Genomic DNA, 19,434 nt, shown 5'->3' with positions numbered 1-19,434 from the left:
AAATAAACGGTACATATTTACCTAAGGTCCTTCCTACCCCAAGAGCAAGGCGAACATGAGATAGTTTAAGGTGCCTTTTGATTCGCTCAATCATGGTTGCCAAGGAAACAGATTCATCCAGTGTGCATAACCGTCCCATTCCAGTATGTAGAAGCAGAGGCTGAGGAGAAAGAGAAGTTAGAAAAATTATCCATCTTCGTCCTAGAAAACAAACAGCAAATGATGAGAATAAAACATGCACACTGTGAGCTTACTATAGCCAGCACCAGGCTAAAGTCTCGGGATGCAAACCTGACAAAAACATTCTCTGACTTCTACGAGCTCAGTCTTCTGGAAAGGCAAAGGTTTAGATAACTAATCATAATAAAAGTGTTTAAATACAGGAGAGGTGCTATTTTATGGAAGCACAAAGAAACCACAGAATAAATGAGCTGGTACTTGGCGTGAGGGTACTTGGAGGAAGTGCAATCAAAGGGGTTCTTTTTGTTGTTGTTTTTTTAAGATTTGTCAGAGAGAGAAAGAGAACACAAGCAGGGGGAGCAGCAGGCAGAGGGAGAAGCAGGCTTCCCGCTGAGCAAGGAGCCTGATGTGGGGCTCGATCCCAGGACCCTGGGATCATGATCTGAGCCGAAGGCAGATGCTTAACTGACTGAGCCACCCAGGCTCCTGGAATCAAAGGTTTTACAGAGACTTGGGTCTCCCAGATCAGAAAAAAGGTTAAAAAAAAAAAAAAAAAAAAAAGTGATGGTAAGTGCCGTGTAGTAGGAAAGGGATAGGGTGAAATGTGGAAGGCATAAGCTCACGGTGGATCCAAGAGCAGACACTCTAGCTGGTGTGCAGAGCAGGGCTAGGGACAGAAGGCATAGCCAGTCATGAAGGCTTTGTACACTGTGCCCGAAAGCATGGACTGTCTCTTTCAGGTGCCCACTAGGGAGACTACTCAACTCCCAGGTGACGAAAGATGAGAGTTTCAACTACTACGATGACAAAGCAAATAGAGAAGAGACAGTTTTGATTTGGGGACAGAATCAGCAGGGCTTGGATATTATGAGAGGCAAGGCAGAGTTGTGGAAACTTAGAAAATAAGGTAGATGATGATGCCACCAATGAAACAGAAAAAATATTTAAAGGGGTGATGTAGGGGCGTCTGGGCGGCTCCATCAGTTAAGCATCTAACTCTGGACTTCGGCTCAGGTCATGATCTCAGGGTGGAGCCTGCTTAAGAGTCTCTCTCTCCCCCTCTCTCTGCCCCTCCCCCCAACCCCTGCTCTCACGGGTGTGCATGCTCTCTCTAAAAAATAAATAAATAAAAATAAAGGGGTGATACAGGAGATAAGGTCAGTATTTGTATATATTGAAGTACCTGTGGGATCCATTAGGAGGAAAATGTCCACAGAGTCCCTGGAAATATAGGTTTAACTTTTTACCTTAAGAAAGCATTCTGAGCCAGAAAAATCAAGATACAGGAATCATTACATAAATAGCGGTCAGTTGTTAAAGGAGCAAATAAAATGGTCCAGGCAGAGGGTATAAAAGAGACAGAATCTATAACCTGTAACGGAGTCTCTAACCCTAAAAAGTACTGCTATGTAATACTAGGTATCAACTACACTTCAGTAAAAAACAGAATCTTTACGGGTGCCTGGGTGGCTCAGTTGGTTAAGCATCTGCCTTCAGCTCAGGTCATGATCCTGGAGTCCTGGGATCAAGCCCTGCAACCGGCTCCCTGCTCAGTGGGGAGTCTGCTTCTCCCTCTGCCCCTCACCCTGCTTGTTTCTCTCTCTCAACTAAATAAATTTTTCAAAAAATCTTAAAAAAAAACAAAACAGAATCTTTAAAATTATTTTTTATTACTTTTTTTTGAGAGAGAGCACACATGTGAGCTTGGGGGGGAGGGGGAGTCTTGAGCAGGATCCACACCCAGCATGGAGCCCCACTTCATGACCCACCTCATGAGATCATGACCTGAACCAAAACCAAGAGACGGACACTTAATGGCCTGAGCCACCCAGGTACCCCAAAACCAGAACTTTTTTTCAAAGTACGGCACTGCTATGACCTGAATGTATCTGCCCCACACAAATTGATATGTTGAAATCCTAACCCCCAAAGGTGATGGTATTAAGAGGTGGAGCCCTTGGGGGGTACTTAAGTCATGAGTGGGGAGCCCACATGACTGGGATTCGCTTATAAAATAGCCTCCGAGAGATATCCCTAGTCCTTCCCTTTATGTGAGGACACAGAGAGAAGGCGCCACTGATGAACCAGGAAGTGGGCCCTCACCAGATGCCACTCCACATCTGTTGGTACCATTACCTGGGACTTCCCAGCCTCCCAAACTGTGAGAAATACATTTCTGTTCTTTAAAAGCTATCCACATAGAGCCCAAACGTGTTATAGCAGCCCGAACAGACTAAACATCTACCAACACTTTTCCACTCCTGGAATGTCTTCCTTTCTCAATATATTTTTCCGGGTATTTTATGCACTCAACACCACCTTGTGCTTAAGTAAACAGCCTGTCAATCTAACAATTTACAAATGAATCCGTCAAAAATGCACAGTAATATATTTTTATTACCTTCTCCAGTGACAGAATTTCGGTCTTCTGATAGAACTGTCTGCTCTGGGAAAGAAAAGCCACCACCTGTATCAAAGCCTCCTGACTACAATTCAGACTAATCCGTGTTTGTTCTTCATCGTCAGTCCTATTAAAAAAAAAAAATCACTTGCTCCTTTAGGATAAATGTAAGCGAAATGTATTTTATTTTTCGTAAAGATTTTATTTATTTATCTGAGAGAGAAAGAAAGCAAGCATGTGCTCACAAGAGAAGGGGCAGAGGGGGAGGGAGAGAGAATCCCAAGCAGACTTTGTGCTGAGTTTGGGCCTCACTGCCACGAGACTCAATCTCACAACCCTAAGATCTTGACCTGAGCTGAAACCAAGAATCAGATGTTTAACCAGACACTTAACTGACTGAGCCACCCAGGTGCTCTTTGAATCGTATTTTAAACAATCCAGTTTACAGCCTCCTGAAATAGATTAAATTACATGAAATTTAGGATTCAATCCCAAACCAAACTATTTTCTAGAATAATATTCCTCAAACTTCAGCACACATCAAAATCTCCTTATAGATTTTTTTTTTAAAGATTTATTTGAGAGAGAGAGAGCATTAGCGGGAGGGGGAGAGGGAAAGAGAATGTCAAGCAGGCTCTGTGTTCAGTGTAGATCCCAACACAGGGCTTGATCTCATGACCCTGATATCATGACCCAAACGGAAACCAAGAGTCAGATGCTTAACCCCACTGCACAACCAAGGCACCACAAATTCTCCTTGTAGACTTATTAAAACACAGATTGCTGAGCTTTACCCCCCGAGTTTCAGATTCAGTAGGTCTAGATGGGGATCTGAGAATTTACCTTTCTAATAAGCTCCAGGTGATGCTGAGGTTGCTGACGCAGGGACCTCACTTTGAAACCACTGTTATAGAACTATTCCTTTTATTTATTTATTTATTTTATTTATTTGACAGAGAGCACAGAGCAGGGGAAGCAGCAGAGGGAGAGGGAGAAGCAGACTCTCCACTGAGCAGGGAGCCCGATGCAGGGCTCAATCCTAGGACCCTGGAATCATGACATGAGCCAAAGGCAGATCTTAACCTACTGAGCTACCCAGGGGCCCTGTTATAAAACTATTCTTAATCCCAGGTGTGCATCAGCAAATCTGCTAGCTTCTTAAAATGATAGCCGCTGGACCCTTCTAAAGATCCAGTGAAACACAAATTCTACGAATGGGAGTAGGGCAAACTGAATTTTTTAAGGCCCTACAGAAGTTAACTTTCAAATAGTACTGAATACAAGTATCTCTGGGACAGATTTTCAGGCAACCCCAATTCTAATTACATAGATCTAGGATGAAAAGCCAAAAATGTGCATTTTTCATAAGCATCCCATTAACAATGATGTAGGGGGTCCTTGAGGCACCCTCTGAAAAGCAATGCCCTAGAGACTATCCAAAAAGATTGGCATCAGGAAAGTTTTGTATTTAACCATAAACTCTAAATATAATCCTAGAATTCTAGAACTAAAAGACACCTTAAAAGAATCTGGAGGTGCAGTTGTCAACCCTGGAACCATCTGTGGAGCTTTGAAAAGAAAAACTGCCTGGACCCCAATCTAATGGTAAAGCCGAGATATTACCTGTAATAGGGAAAAACTAAAACCAAATGTGCATCAGTTAAAAAAAAAAAACAAAACTCTTCAGTTAGGAAGAAGAACGCTTAAAGAAACCCAGTACATCTAAAATAAGAAACACTACACAGCAGGTAAAGAGATCTTCTATAACTATATGGGATGATCTCTAAGACACCCTGGCAAATAAAAAAAGGCAAATGCAGCATACCATTTAATTAAGGGGGAAAAAAAAACAACTATGCATTTCTTCATATCCCTGTATATATATGAAAAGATACCCACTTCTCTGAAAACAAGGAAAAGATGATTTGCATTGAAGATACTGGAATTGAGTAAAAGGAACAAGGAGGACTTTTGTATTGTTTGAAATTTTCATGCTTTATTTGTATCATTTTCTTTTTAGTATTTACACAGTATTTCAATATGGTAAAAGACCGCCATGACTGGAATCTATAAAGTCCTATAATTTCTCTTGAGATTCTTTAAATTCCTCAACACCATTAGAAAACATTTGCAATTTAATTATAAGGTGTCTACACTTAAAAACCTCTCATAAGGGGCACGTGGGTGGCTCAGTTGTTTACGCGTCTGCCTTTGGCTCAGGTCACGATCTCATGGTCCTGGGATTGAGGCCCGCATCGGGCTCCCTGCTCAGCAGGGAGTCTGCTTGTCTCCCTCTCGTTCTGCCCCTTTTCCTGCTTGTGTGTGTGCGTGCACGCTCTCTCTCAAATAAATAAATTAAATCTTTAAAAAAAAAAAAACACTCATGAAAGAATCACTTTTTGTTGTAGCCTGATAAAGATTTCCACTTTATTAAAATCATTCTATTTATCTTTGTTTTTTAAACAATTATTTACAGCTTTGTGTAACTTGTCTTTTAACATGTTTCAAAAGGCATTAGGATAGACTGGCTTCAAAGGAAATCTTCTATGAGACGCCATTTTGGTATCTCTGCCCTAAATAAATGATTGGCCCTGTAAGAGGCACCCAAATGGTTTGTTTTTTCCCTTTAAAGTACTTGGGAGGCCGTGGAGAAAGGGGGAACCCTTTTACACTGTTGTTGGGAATGCAAACGGTACAGCCACTCTGGAAAATAGTATGCAGGTTCCTCAAAAATTTAAAAATAGAACTCCCCTACGACCTAGCAATTGCACTACTAGGTATTTATCCAAAGGATACAAACACCATGATCGGAAGGGGCACATGCACCCAATGTTTATAGCAGCAATGTCCACAAGAGCCAAACTATGGAAAGAGCCTAGATATCCATCAACAGATAGATGGATAAAGAAAACATGCTATGCATATACAATGGAATATTACTCAGCCATCAAAAACAATGAACTCTTGCCATTTCCAACGATGTAGATGGAACTAGAGCATTATGCTAAGTGAAATAAGTCAGAGAAAGACATACTGTATGATTTCACTCATATGTGGAATTTTAGAAACAAAACAGATGAACATAGGGGAAGGGAAGGAAAAATAAAATAGGGTGAAAACAGAGAGGGAGGCAAACCATAAGAGACTCTTAACTCTAGGGAACAAACTGAGTGTTGCTGGAGGGGAGTTCGGTGGGGGGATGGGCATTAAGGAGGGCGCTTGATGTAATGAGCACTCGGTGTTAAATACAACTGATTAATCACTAAATTCTACCCCTGAAACTAATACAGGATATGTTAACTAAATTAAATTTAAATAAAAAATAAATTTTATTTATTTTTAAAGATTTTATTTGACAGAGAGAGAGAGCACAAGCAGGGGGAGCGGGAGAGGGAGAAGCAGGCTCCCCGCGGAGCAGGGAGCCCGACGTGGGGCTTGATCCTAGGACCCTGGAATCATGACCTGAGCCAAAGGCAGATGCTTAACCGACTCAGCCACCCAGGTGCCCAAAAATGAATAATATTTAGAAAGTGCTTGGGAGGGGCGCCTGGGTGACTCAGTTGTTAAGCATCTGCCTTCGGCTCAGGTCAGGATCCCAGGGTCCTGGGATCGAGCCCCGCATGGGACTCCCTGCTCAGCGGGAAGCCTGCTTCTCCCTCTCCTGCTCCCCCTGCTTGTGTTCCCTCTTTCGCTATCTCTGTCAAATAAATAAAATCTTAAAAAAAAATTTTTTTTAAATAAAAAAATAAAAAGTGCTTGGGGATCACTGATTTGCTGGAAACTGAAAGTAAACCCATGTAATCAAGTGTTATCGGTAGGATTTATCTATATACTCTCAAGTAAAAACCACCTTTCAATGTTATCAGGAGAACTAGAAATATTATAAGTAAAAGGTGTAGCGCAGTCCCTCCCACATAAATAAGTGTTACTTGTCATTTTTATTGTTTCAAAAAGACCCCATGGAACACCCACATGCAGATGAGAAGTAGGCTGCCTTAGAAACCCATTCTGGGGGAAAACAGTTTGTTTCAGCCCTAAATACCAGGGTTATAGAATTTATAAGGAAGATCCATACAGATAAATATACACAAAAAAGGAGAAAAATATATCGTACCTAGTAGAAAAAGAAGTGACAGAAACATCTGCCATTTCTTTCACTGCAGAAATGACTTTGTCCAGGTCTTCGGTGCAGTTAACACTGAATTCTACTCTATGCGTCCCTGCTGTGGGGTAGTTGGGAGCTTTGGAAGGATGTATGGGCCTGGAGGTGCAAACTCCTAGGAAAAAAATGTTTTGTTTTTTTTTTTAATTAAAAACAAACTATTAGGGGCAAGATTTTAAGGAAATGAGTTTTTAAAGATCATTTCTCAGATACTTATGTAATACACACACACATATCCCTTACATATATACCTAAATCCCCATAATCTAGGGATTTAGTACATACAAAATCAGTTATTTTCAGAATTATTTTCCAGAAGACTCTTAAATATCACAAAAACTTGACTCATGAATTCTTAGAGGATATACAGAATTGTGACTGCTTCCTAAATTTATTCATGTAAACCATCATTCGGGTTGCAAATGCTCATAATCTACTTGACCACATTAATCCAGGTATGTCATCATAAAAGCTTCAGCCCCAATGAGTAAACTAAAATAACTTACTAAAAACAAAACTAAAAACACATAGGCTGAAGTCCTCATTGTACTGGGCTTGAGCAAGCATTCAATAAAACTCTGATGTCTATTTAACTGATACATAAAGTATATTCTGGAGGTCTGAGCTCTCGACTCAATTTAACAAGCACTTCTTAAATCTCTGGGTGCTAGGCACTGTGCCACATAAGTGAGGACTCACAAAGCTCAGTCCAGCAATGAAGATTTCCTATGCTCTCCTTACTCATTAAGGATAAAAATTTCGTTTCTCAAATATAATTGCTAGATTTCACATTATTTTCAAATATATAAAAATAAAATAATGGTACCCACATCTAAAGCAGTTAAAATTCTGTTGGAAAGACATTCTAAAATTTCAAAGCATTTGTAGGGAAAATATTAAACATGAAAGAATAAGAGGCTTCTCACCAAGCCCTTTAGCCAACCAGCTGTTGACTCCCTGGGGTGCAGCATCATAGGCTGTGTGAGGAGAGTAAATACCGACTCTGTTTTCCAGAGCCTGGATCACCAGGCGCTCCTTCCAGGTTTTCCAGGTTATGTGCTTTAAGGGTCGGAAAATAGGTGGATGGTAGGAGAGAATGAGATCCGCCTTCTTTTGCAGCGCCTCCTCCATTACTTCCTCCGTCAAGTCATTGGTAAGGAAGAGTGTGTGTACAGTGTGTGGTGGGCTTGGTTCCACCAGTAATCCAACATTGTCCCAACTCTCAGCAAGTGAGAGGGATGCAAAGTCATTCAAGGAGGAAAGGAGCACCTTCAAATCCATGAAGGAACGGGAAAAATTGCAGATCGGGGAATGAACAAGCCGGATTGTTCTGGGAATGAGGCGTACAGGAGAGGACAACATACAGAAATCAGGCAAAACTGAGTGTCTGAAGTCAAAACACAGAAAAAGGGTACACAGATACACGTTAGGCCTGGACCTTCGAAGGAGCAAACCATACGAGTACAAGAGCTGTAGTCACATATTCCTGGGTTCAAATACTGATTCTGCCACTTACCAGGACACGGTATCTTAGATAAGTCATTTGACCTGAGGTTATTTTCTCATTTACAAAATGGGAGACACTATAACCTACATCAGAGGCCATTCAACGGAGCAAATCAATTAATATGTGTAAGTCACCTAGCATGAGCCTGGTACGTAATACACAAATGTTCATCCCCACCTCCTCGACCTCACACACGCCCTGATTCTTGTTCTCCCCATCCTTGCTTCAACCACTCTCCTCCCTTCTCCAGTTCTCTAAATACTACCCTTCCTTCCAAGTCTCCTTCAACTTCCTAAAGCTTTTCTCGACAAACCTTTTCAGTATCTAGGCCCTATACAAAACTAACACTATCAACTCCATTAAGAATCCAGGATCATTTCTATTTTTGAAGAACAGCATTCATAGTGTGCATAGACAAGATAAGCATAGCCAATCGTAAATTTAATCAAGTATTCGTAATCCAGTAATTTCAAAAACAAATTTTTCAACAAAAATATTTAACAAATTTGTTGAAAAAAGTATTTTTTCAGCAAAAATATTTACTACTACATGTGTGTACTTATTCAGAATCTGATTTGAAATGCTGCGGAGCCTCCAAAATCCAAGGGAGCCTGGGGTCTTGGAAGTGGTTCTTACACCACTTTCCCTCTCCGATTCCAAGTACTGATACTGCCCAGCTCTCCAGACTCTTCTAAATCTGGCAGGCGTGAAAGTGAAGCCCTAGTGGGCCACCACAGCTTTGAGTTATTTACTGCTAAATTTGAAAACCCTTGAAAATAAACACAACACCCTCCATTTCACAGACAGGAAACTGCGAGGCTGCGTGGCTTCACGCCGCAATTAACAATGGGAGGCGGCACACGTGGTGGTAGAGCTCCGACTCTGAAACCAGACTGACTCCCAGAGCCACAGCTGTGTAACAAATTACCTAACCTCTGCTGTCCTCCGAAGAATGAAAATAATAGTGCCCCGCTTACGGTGTGGTCGCAAGATTTAACCGTACAGATGGGAACAATGCCTACTGTCCGCACTGTTTTTAAACGACATTAGCATGACCCACTTTACAGCCTGCAAACTGCACCTTATTACTTTGCTTCATCTACCTCTCATTTCAGTCCCACTTCCGACCTTTTCCAGGACAATGAAGAGGCCAAACACGGCCAGAAGCTCCCGAATCGGCACTCCTTCCCCACCAGCACCCTACGCTATCACGCCACAAACCAATTTCCGGCCCCTGTCTCCTCCTCCGGCTTCTTTCCCAGAAGCACCCTCACAACTTCCAGGGCGTGCACTAACCACCGCCCGGCACGGGACAACTGGACTCACTACTTCCGGGCCTGCGCAGGGCCTCTTGGCGTACAGGATGGGATGGAGAGGAGCCGGGCGGAAGTGGTCCTTCCCATTTTACGTCTGAGCCTAAAGTACTGCTAGAGGGTGCCCGGAATGGTTCCGGTTTACGTTTCGTGTCCTTGTATAATTATTAAAAGAGCTCCCTTTCACCGTCAAAAGCGTACCAGGTGAGGATAAATTACATCGTCTTCCTAGTTCTAGTCATTTTGGTTTGAAATAGGAAGGAAGGAGGCGAGCAGGTGAGGGGCGTTCTAATGGGTCCCGCGCTCGACTTCCGGTAGCCAGGAGACACTAATTTCGAAACGTGGGTATATGCAAGGGCATCTTTTCTGTTTCAACAACAGCTGTGCTAACTAAAGTGGTAAGTAACATCATTCTTTCATTCACTTACCGAGACTCTTGCTAAGCTCTGTGTTTTAATTCTTGGGCTTCGAGTGAGCATACTGGGCGGGGAGGGTGGTATTGGAACAGACTTAATTAGAAAAATATATAGCGTATTATTGATAAGTGCTACAGGAAAGGGTAATTGGGCCGGTACTAGAGTGAAGGCAGTTTTAAATAGAGTTACCAGAGACTTGGATGTGAGGAATATAACTGTCCAGATGTCTGAATATAAGTGCTCCAAAGAGAGAACACCCAGTGTCTAGACCCTAAGGCGGAAATGTACCTGACTTGGAAGAGTTGCAGGGAGGCTTTTGAAGGATAGTGAACAGGGGAAGTAGGATATTGAGGGGCTTGAGTCGGGTAGGTTCTTATCGTTTCCATAACCAGATTTTTATTGCTTGGGGGTGCTATTCGAGACTTTTTCTTTTAAATAAGCAGTAAAAATGAGCATGTGTGAGTTAAGAGAGGAAAATGAACTTAATTTTCTCTTTTGGGAATAGAGACACGTTTTCTAACTTCTCTTGGTAAGACTGAGAAATTAAGCAGTAGTACTTCCTGAAACCATCAAACAGAAAAATGGTAAGTTTTGTACAATTCTTTTTTTTTAAGATTTTATTTATTTGTCAGAGAGAGAGAGAGCACGAGCAGCTTGAAATAGAAGAAAAGCAATGAGAATAATGCTGTCTCCCTCTCACCCTACCTCCAACTCACACACTCCTACCCTCTATCAACCCACCATACTTTCTGACTGCTAGATACTACTGGAAGAAGAGAAGTGAAAAAGGAAGCCTCAGAGTAACCCCCACCCCACAACGGAATAACAAAAAGAACGTTCAAGTTACTGGAACATCAGATAAACAAAAATAAGCAAGGAGTAATATGGTTACCTCTGCACATTTAGGATCTTTAGTGAAGAAAGGAATTGTTTTTAACACTCTCTCTCGTAATTAAATTACATAGGGAAATGGTGGAGACTGTTTTGAAAAGTTGTTTTCTTACTATTTTTCAATATATATTAATGATGTTGGTGAGTTGCCATTTAAATCAGTAATACTAACCATTGTTTTCATTTTTATTGATGAAAAATTCATACTTAAAAGAAGTATTTCCAGCACAATATTTATTGTTAAAATGTTTAGGGTAGACAGCATTTTACATTAACATATTTATCTTCTGGAGTTTTTCCTACTGTTGAAATAAATTTTGAAGAAGTGCAGCTTACTCTCAGCTGTGTGGACAGTTCATCTCTGAAATGGTATTTCTTTTTGTGTTTTCATTCAGATTGTCATCTTTAATCTAGTTGGGGAAATAATACAGCGCATAAAGTCATGGAGAAATCTCGTTTGTTCTTACATTTTTTTCTCCTTTTTAGTCAGTGACACTGCATACAGATGTAGGTGATATTAAAATAGAAGTGTTCTGTGAGAGGACACCCAAAACTTGTGAGGTGAGTACATTATGTACATATAAAAAATGAGTTAATGCCGCAGGATAACCATTTTGAAATTAAATTATCTAACCTAAAAAATAAACACTTGTATATAAAACCAATGTCAGGAAAAACTAGCCATCATAATTTCTGCTCTAGTTTCCACTTAACTTTTGATGTTAAAGGTGGATCAAAGAAAGGGTAGATAATTTTTCCCTAACCATAAGAGTGGTTGGTATCTTTTTCTTTTCACTTATTTTCCTCAGGAAATATAATCATTAGGATATTAGGTAAGAGAACTGTTTCTTACATTATTTTAATTATTTAAATTTCAAAGAAGGAAAGAGCTCTCTCTACATATTCATTCAACAATTATTTATGAAAGGCTATCTTGCCAGGGGAATACAGTAATGAACAAGAGACATTCCTTGCCCTCATGGTGCTAACATTCTGAGAAAAGAATTGGTGGGGGGGATCATCCTAGAAAAAAGTGATTCTAGATCATGATAATGCCTTGAAGGAAACAAAGCATTGAAGTAGAGACTAATAGAAGAGAATTATTTAAAAGAAGTTAAGGGCAGGCCTAGCCAAGAAAGTGATACTTAAACTGAGTGCAGAAGGTAATGAAGGCATCTCCATGGAAAGAGATAAAAAGAATATTCCAGGTATAGAGATAGAAGTACAAAGGCCACAAGATGGGAAAGCCCACCTCTTTTGGATGAATTTTCAGAATGATGATGGGGTTAACATAGTAAGAGAAAGAAGTTATTAACACATGAGATGTAGAGGTATGACTGTATTCTATTCCAAGAACAGAAGGAAGCCATTCAAGTGTTTTAGACAGAAAAGTGACATTATCCAAAGTAATGCCTAAAAAACATAAATGCATTGTTATGGTATTTTGAGTAAATACAGTTTGTTCATTACTTTAAATGTGTTTCTGCTACATCATTTCCCAATCATTATTTTTACCCTTTTCAGAATTTTTTGGCTCTTTGTGCCAGTAATTACTACAATGGCTGTATATTTCATAGAAATATCAAAGGTTTCATGGTTCAAACAGGAGATCCGACAGGTAAGTTACTGCATTAATATCTATCTAGAGAATTGGGTATATAGTATGAAGAAGAGGGTAGACAAATAGAAAAATATATAATGCAACATTGTGTGTCAACTATACTCAAATTAAAAATATTTGGGGGGGGGTGCCTGGGTGGCTCAGTCACTTAAGCATCTGACTCTTGATTTCGGCCCAGGTCTTGATCTCAGGGTCGTGAGTTCAAGCCCCACTAGGCTTGGAGCCTACTTAGAAAATATATATATAAATATATTTTTTTAAATAAAATTTAATTTTTATAAAATAAAACCAAAGATATAAGTACATAGCGTTTTTATAACCTGCTACCTTACCATAACAAGAAATTTTTAAGTAGAAGCTACTGGCATCTATCTTTAAAATAAAATATGACTGGCATGCGTGGGTGGCTCAGTCAGTTGAGCATTGGACTCTTGGTTTCAGCTTGGGTCGTGATCTTGGGATTGTGAGATCAAGCCATGCATCAGACTCTCCGCTGAGCACAGAGTTTGCTTGGGATTCTCTCTCCCTCTGCCCCTCCTGCTCATGCACTCTCTCCTTAAATAACATCTTAAAATATGAAAAATACTGATAGAGGGTTTTTTTTTTGTAGAGATACTTTATTTTTCTTGTAGAGATACTTTTTTTGTAGAGATACTTTATTTTTCTTAATATTTATATTAAAGTGAAATTTTGATAAGAGAGAACATAACAAGTTTTATCTTTATTTTTTTTAATTTATTTTTGCGAGAGAGAGAGAGTGCACCCGCAAGCATGAGCAGGAAGAGGGACAGAGAGGGAAGCAGACTCCCTGCTGAGCAGGGAGCCCAATGTGGGACTCGAACCCAGGACCCTGGGATCATGACTAAAGCCAAAGGCAGACGCTTAACAGACCGAGCCACCTAGGCATCCCAAATTTTATTTATATTTAAAGTTATTAGGGCACCTGGATGGCTCAGTTGGTTAAGTGTCTGCCTTCGGCTTGGGTCATGATATCAGGGTCCTAGGGTCAAACCCCACGTTGGGCTCCCTGCTCACTGGGGAGCCTGCTTCTCCCTCTTCCTCTGCCTCTCCCCCAGCTGTGTGCTCTTTCTCTCTCTCACAAATAAATAAAATCTTCAAAAATAAATAAATAGATAGTTATAAAATAGCTCTTATGTTTTAGAAAATGAACATTTTCAACTTACTTTTTTTTTAATTAGAGACTTCGATTTGTCTGTCTTGTAATATAGGTACCGGAAGAGGAGGTAACAGTATCTGGGGCAAGAAATTTGAGGATGAATATAGTGAATATCTTAAGGTATATCTCTAGTCCTTCAAAATCTATTTTCTCATGCCTTGTTTACACTTGAAAACTTTAATACATGTTGTAGTAACACAAGTTAATGTCATTAGTATACAAACATTATATTTTTGTAGTTTTAGTACACTTGATAAATGTCAGGGAGAAAATATAAATATAAATTGCATTTCTTGCCTAAAATATATTCTGGAATGTCACAATCACATGGATCTTGATATTAAGTGAGCTCATCTTTGGGTCCAACCCGAAATGTTTAATCAGTAATGTACCAAAAGGGCTTAATGTCTCACTATAAAATTAATGTTGAATGACATGAATCACCAGCCTTTTTTGAGAGTAGGGAGGAAAGCCTCTGAGACCTCCTGGTTGCAATATTGCACATTATCAATATGAACTTTTATTATCTTTGTTTGATGTTTGAATATTCCTGAATTAATGTCTGTGGTGGATCCCAATTAGGTTAAAGGGAAGTGCTTGGTATGGTGAAATTAGAGATTTTTATTTCCTTTCCTGTTTTTTTTCTTTTCATATTTTTCCTCAATTTTCCAAACTTTCTAAAGAAGCTTAATTAAAAAAAAAAAAAGATTTTATTTTTAAGTAATCTCTACACCCAGTGTGGGGCTCAAACTTACAACCCTGATATCAAGAGTCGCATGCTTCACCAACTGAGCTAGCCAGGTACTCCAAGAACCTTTTTTTTTTTTAATAAAAAAACTAATGCATGCCTGTTTTTTAAAAAAAAATTAAATTAAAAATTAAAAAAATAAAATAAATCAGTTATACTTCCCAGAGATGACATCTGCTGACAGTTATCATGTGGTCTTTTAAATAAACTTCATATCTGCATAAAATGATAACTTTAGAAATTAGAAAAAAGAGAAATTCTCCTCAATAAAAATATGTAATTTAGTACATCGTATTTCAGTCACATTCAAATATATCCAGGAAAATTCTGAAAAAGTTCCATTGCAGTGTTTATGTCTGGATGGTGGGACTAGGAGTAATTTATTTTTTCTTCTTTTTGTTTTCTTTCATAAGGGAACATTACTTTTGTTATAGGAGTTGGGGTTGGGAGGTGATAAACTGTTTATTAAGTCATCCTTTTCCTTAATTAAAAACAAAACTTCTTAGACATTAATTAATAACTGCTTCCATAACACTAATCTGTATACCAGTGGTTTTCAACACTGGTTAATACAGACTCACCTGTGGAAATTTTAAAAATATGAAATATTATGGCCTTACACCCCCTAAATATAGAGAAAAAGAATAGGAATGATTAGGACCTGAATTATACTTCAGGGTTCCTGGGTGATTCCTACAGTTACGGTTAAGAACCATTATCTTTATATACCAGAGTTGAGGGTGTGTATTGAATATTTACATACTCTGACCCAGCAATTCCGTTCCCAAATGTTTACCCTCCAGAAACTCTTGTACGTGTGCATCAGGAAACAGTACAAGAGTGTTCCTAGAGTGCTATTTTAATAGCAAAAATCTAAAAACAACCCAAATGTCCACTGATCATAAAATGGAAATTATATTCAGTTGTGGAATATTATCCAGCAGTAAAAATCACAACTACTGCTACACATTCATGTGTAAATCTTAGCAACATAATGATTGTATAAATACCATTTCCCAGACGACTACAAATAGATGGATACTATCTTAGCTCAGAAACAAGCAAAAGAAAAAAATATATTTTTTAGGCATGTATAAAGATAGAATAGTGGGTCTCGGAGAAGTTGAGGTAATAGATGAGTACATAGGCATATGCAACAGTTTGGTAAATTATCTTAGAAATAGGTTGAGTATTTTATTAAGTTATAAGTGGTACATACATTCTTGTGTATATATCAAATGTAACATTTGGGAGTCACCTTTTAGGAAGACAATAAAGCATTAATATCTTTTCTCACATTTTTTATTTAAATTCAATTAACGTATAATGTATTATTGGTTCCAGAGGTACAGGTCTGTGATTCATCAGTCTTATATAATACCCAGTGCTCATTACATCACATGCCCTCCTTAATGTCCATCAAAGCACTAATATCTTGATATAGCTATATTTCTATTGTTTGTCTCATTAGTGTTTCTTGATGAATAGCTAAAGAGAGAGTAACCATTATTTATTGCAGCACCTCCTTATAACACAGTTCTGTCATGTCTTCAGTCTTATCAGTAAAGTCCTTTTAATTCTTTAAACAGTCCCTGTATAACAAATAGAATCATGCATATTTGAGCTGTAGGAGATCTTCCCTTAGATCATCCAGTCCTGGGTCATGAATTGACTGCCCTTGGTGGGATCCACAGATGTATTCTCAATTGCCATTGGTTTAAAAAATTTTTTTAGTGCTGTTAGGCAAGAGATATGCCATTCCTTTTGCCAGACTCCCATCACTCCCTAATGTGTACATTCTGTCCAGTTAATCAATTTATTATCTGCTGACCCTTGTGAGCATTTGAATTATGAATAAACCCCTGAACTAGTCCAACCTCCCTCCCTTGTTTTACAGATAAAGAAACTAGCCAGAGTCCAGTGTATGTGTCAAGAGCTTATGGGGATTTTGGTTTTGTTGTCTGCCTGATCGTTTCACGCCAGCATGTTCCTTAATATAATGTAAGGATGTCTATTAATACCTTGGTATTGTGAAAAATGTTTGTGGCTATACTCCTCCAAAGTGAAAATGAAATTAACTGGGGCATATGATTTGATATATAAACAATTTACATACAAGTTTTAGAAATGCAGATAATACAGAAAGCGAACATTCGGGTTAGCCCTAATAGAAGCTGTTTAAATGTTTTCTTGGGCCCTTAAAAAGTACAGGTCTTGGAGCACCTGGGTGGCTCAGTTGTTAAGCATCTGCCTTCGGCTCAGGTCATGATCCCAGGGTCCTGGGATTGAGCCCCGCATTGGGCTCCCTGCTCCGCAGGAAGCTGCTTCTCCCTCTCCACTCCCCCTGCTTGTGTTCCCTCTCTCACTGTCTCTCTGTCAAAAAATAAATTAAAAAATCTTAAAAAAAAAAAGTACAGGTCTTGGCTTAAGTCCTATATTTGGAATATTTATATAAAAACACAGTTAAATATTTTGGCCTGTCTTTTACAGCACAATGTTAGAGGTGTTGTATCTATGGCTAATAATGGGCCAAACACCAATGGATCTCAGTTCTTCATCACCTATGGCAAGCAGCCACATTTGGACATGAAATACACAGTATTTGGAAAGTGAGTATTTTGGTTACTGTTTTCTTTGGAATTTCATTGCAAGGGATGCATATGAGAGGCTATGATAATAGTGTTAATACTGAAGGAGCGGTAGGAAAGCTAAATACACCTGGTAAGTTCACCACTTACCAGCACTGCGACCTTGGGAACTTATAACCTTTTCAAGCCTTAATGTCTTTATTTTGTAAAGTAGGAGCCAATCTTTTTTTTTGAGGATTATTATGCAAATTAACAGTAATGTATTTCTTATGAATAGCATTTTGCAGCAACTGATCTGAAAAACAGTGGCTTCAACAAGATGGGCTTAGATGGTGGTTCGCTTCTGTCACCAGTGTTCTTCCTAAACCATCTTTATCTTCCATCCTCATGCTCACCTCATGGTCATAATATGGGCAGCATAGCTCCAGTCAGAAAGTGTTCCAGACAGAAAGGAGGAGGAAGGGCAAGAGGTGCTTGCCAGCTGAGTCAGCCCTATTTATGTATGTATGTATGTATATATTTAGTAGGCTCCACAAGTCAGCCCCTTTTTAAAGAGCTTTCCTAGAAGACCCAGAACTTAGCAATGAGGCCTCCCCTTATCTACAAGGGAGGGTAGGAAATGTTTTTCAGCTAGACACATTGCCGCTCTCAATAAAATCAGGTTTCTAGGAGTAAGAAGGGGAGCCTGGATCCTAGGGAGGTGTTTAGCAGGTTCTGCCAGAATATCCACTGTTAGCACTATGCCTGGGAATTGCTTTTATAAATCAGCAAGAAGTCAGCTTGTCTGTTCATTCAACAAATATTTACTATGCTCAATAAACCAAGGCACAGTTCTAGAGTTTCTTTCACTTAACAGTGTGGATGCCAAGTTAGGTTAATTAAAAATAGAAGACTCAACAACTCTTAGTTTTCATTCCATATGTATATATATGTCTAATTTATAGATTAATATTCAGTGAAATTAATGAAATATTACAGCTTCTAGTAGTAATTGCCTGGATCACTCAGGTTCCCTTCTTTTCATTTTCTCCTTTAACTCACCATTCAGAATTATCGATCATTAATTACTAAGATTTATGTTACTAGTTTTGTGACAGAACTAGAGAGTTGAGAACAAAGATTCTTAACCTTAGGTCCCTTAAGTCCTTGAAATTATGTGTTCTCTGTGTATACACACATGTTTTTCTGGGAAGATGGTACATAGCTTTCCATTTGTTCTCAAAGGGGCCCGTGTCCCAAATACTTGACTGACTTGCCTCAATTCTACATGACCTTTTTTGCCTGAGATCTGTTTCCTATAGCCTGTTTTCTCTTACTGACCCAGAAGGTGGGAAGGGTTTTGAAACTTAAAATTTAAAGACTTTGGTGGGGGGCGCCTGGGTGGCTTAGTCCATAAAGCAACCAATTCTTGATTTTGGCTCAGGTCGTGATCTCGGGTTCCTGGGACGGAGCCCAGTCTGCTGGAGTTTCTCTCTCCCTCTCCCCTCACTCACATGCTCTTTCACTTGCTCTAAAATAAATAAATAAAGCAAGCCACCTTTTCTTTGCAAATGTTTTAGACCAACTTGCCCGAAGGATAACTGTCTATATATTTCTTTTTCTTTGTAGTAACATGAAATACACTTGCTGGAAATGGGCTTAAGTGTCCCATCTTCCCTTCTCTTATTATTACTGCTTTTTGTTGTTGCCCAGATGCAAAAAGTAAAAACACATTTAAACAATAAAGTGTAAAGCTGCCACTCACTTCAGGACCTTTAGTATAGGGCAGTACTAAGCAATAAGTGTCACCCTTAACATACTTTCTCTGGGCTTTCCGATAGCAAAAAAAATCTTATGACTGGTTATATTAGACCCATTTGTAGCTATGCTGTGGGAATACTTTGGTGGTAATATTCCTACCCATTGCTATTGTCTAAAGGCATAAAAATGAATTTTTTTTTCTGAATTTTGGCTCATATCCATGGTAGAAAATCAATTCGGGAATTCAAAGAACTATGAGACATGGTCCTTTTCTCTTAAGGAAACTGTAATTGCTATAGGTATTTGGATACTATGTTTCAATCTAAGGAAATTTTCATGCATTTTTATTGTTTCTATTTCAGGGTAATAGATGGTCTGGAGACTCTGGATGAATTGGAGAAGTTACCAGTAAATGAGAAGACCTATCGACCTCTTAACGATGTACACATTAAGGACATAACTATTCATGCCAATCCATTTGCACAATAGCAGTAATCTGGAAAAATATTTGGCAGACTATTCAAGGAACACACCTACTGTGGTTTACCCAGTTTTAATTATGTTCAAAGATTACATCATCCTTCTTGTTTATAGCTAAGATCTTCTATGAGTTGGTGGTACCATGGGGGCCCAAACAGCTTTTATTCCCATTATTAAAGCATATTTTTTATTAAACTATTATCTAATGTA

At 39.0% G+C, this 19,434-nt stretch overlaps 2 protein-coding genes across 10 annotated transcripts in view; one reads left to right on the top strand and one right to left on the bottom strand.

Annotated features, from left to right (window-relative positions):
- Nucleotides 1-9,958, bottom strand: part of NIF3L1 (NGG1 interacting factor 3 like 1) — a 27,720-nt gene extending 17,762 nt beyond the window's left edge. Inside the window, exons 1-5 of one of the 7 annotated variants that reach the window (XM_027589405.2) lie at nucleotides 9,354-9,958; nucleotides 7,670-8,130; nucleotides 6,696-6,858; nucleotides 2,582-2,708; nucleotides 22-160 (exon numbers count right to left, since the gene is read on the bottom strand). In XM_027589405.2, the coding sequence (XP_027445206.1) occupies nucleotides 22-160; nucleotides 2,582-2,708; nucleotides 6,696-6,858; nucleotides 7,670-8,105 (865 nt within the window). In that variant the 5' untranslated portion in view covers nucleotides 8,106-8,130; nucleotides 9,354-9,958. Of the gene's footprint in view, nucleotides 1-21; nucleotides 161-2,581; nucleotides 2,709-6,695; nucleotides 6,859-7,669; nucleotides 8,131-8,259 lie in introns of all 7 variants that reach the window. The other 6 variants (XM_027589412.2, XM_027589407.2, XM_027589409.2 and 3 more) reach the window with 6 other exon arrangements.
- PPIL3 (peptidylprolyl isomerase like 3) lies at nucleotides 9,626-19,434 on the top strand. 3 transcript variants are annotated; one of them, XR_003519108.2, is made up of 8 exons: nucleotides 9,627-9,961; nucleotides 10,485-10,563; nucleotides 11,357-11,431; nucleotides 12,395-12,488; nucleotides 13,721-13,788; nucleotides 16,314-16,417; nucleotides 16,907-17,025; nucleotides 19,107-19,434. XR_003519108.2 is itself a non-coding variant. In XM_027589414.2 (7 exons), the coding sequence occupies exons 2-7, from the start codon at nucleotides 10,561-10,563 to the stop codon at nucleotides 19,231-19,233; spliced, it is 486 nt and encodes a 161-aa protein (XP_027445215.1). In that variant the 5' UTR covers nucleotides 9,626-9,767; nucleotides 10,485-10,560; the 3' UTR covers nucleotides 19,234-19,434. The 3 variants fall into 3 exon arrangements, 2 of the variants coding, with proteins under 2 accessions (XP_027445215.1, XP_027445214.1); XM_027589414.2 differs by lacking the exon at nucleotides 16,314-16,417 and having other exon boundaries at nucleotides 9,626-9,767; XM_027589413.2 differs by lacking the exon at nucleotides 16,314-16,417 and having other exon boundaries at nucleotides 9,671-9,961.

This window comes from Zalophus californianus, chromosome 3 (assembly GCF_009762305.2).
Source record: "Zalophus californianus isolate mZalCal1 chromosome 3, mZalCal1.pri.v2, whole genome shotgun sequence".
In the NCBI taxonomy this organism is placed as follows: domain Eukaryota; kingdom Metazoa; phylum Chordata; class Mammalia; order Carnivora; family Otariidae; genus Zalophus; species Zalophus californianus.
The sequence above is the reverse complement of the archived record's forward strand: the minus strand, read 5'-3'. Positions and strand labels throughout refer to the sequence as shown.

What these genes read in the sequence shown, in the direction of transcription:
- PPIL3 (XM_027589414.2), top strand. An exon ending in TCAAACAGGAGATCCGACAG is followed by an intron (nt 12,489 to 13,720) that starts GTAAGTTACTGC and finishes CTTGTAATATAG; the next exon opens with GTACCGGAAGAGGAGGTAAC. An exon ending in AAATACACAGTATTTGGAAA is followed by an intron (nt 17,026 to 19,106) that starts GTGAGTATTTTG and finishes TTTCTATTTCAG; the next exon opens with GGTAATAGATGGTCTGGAGA.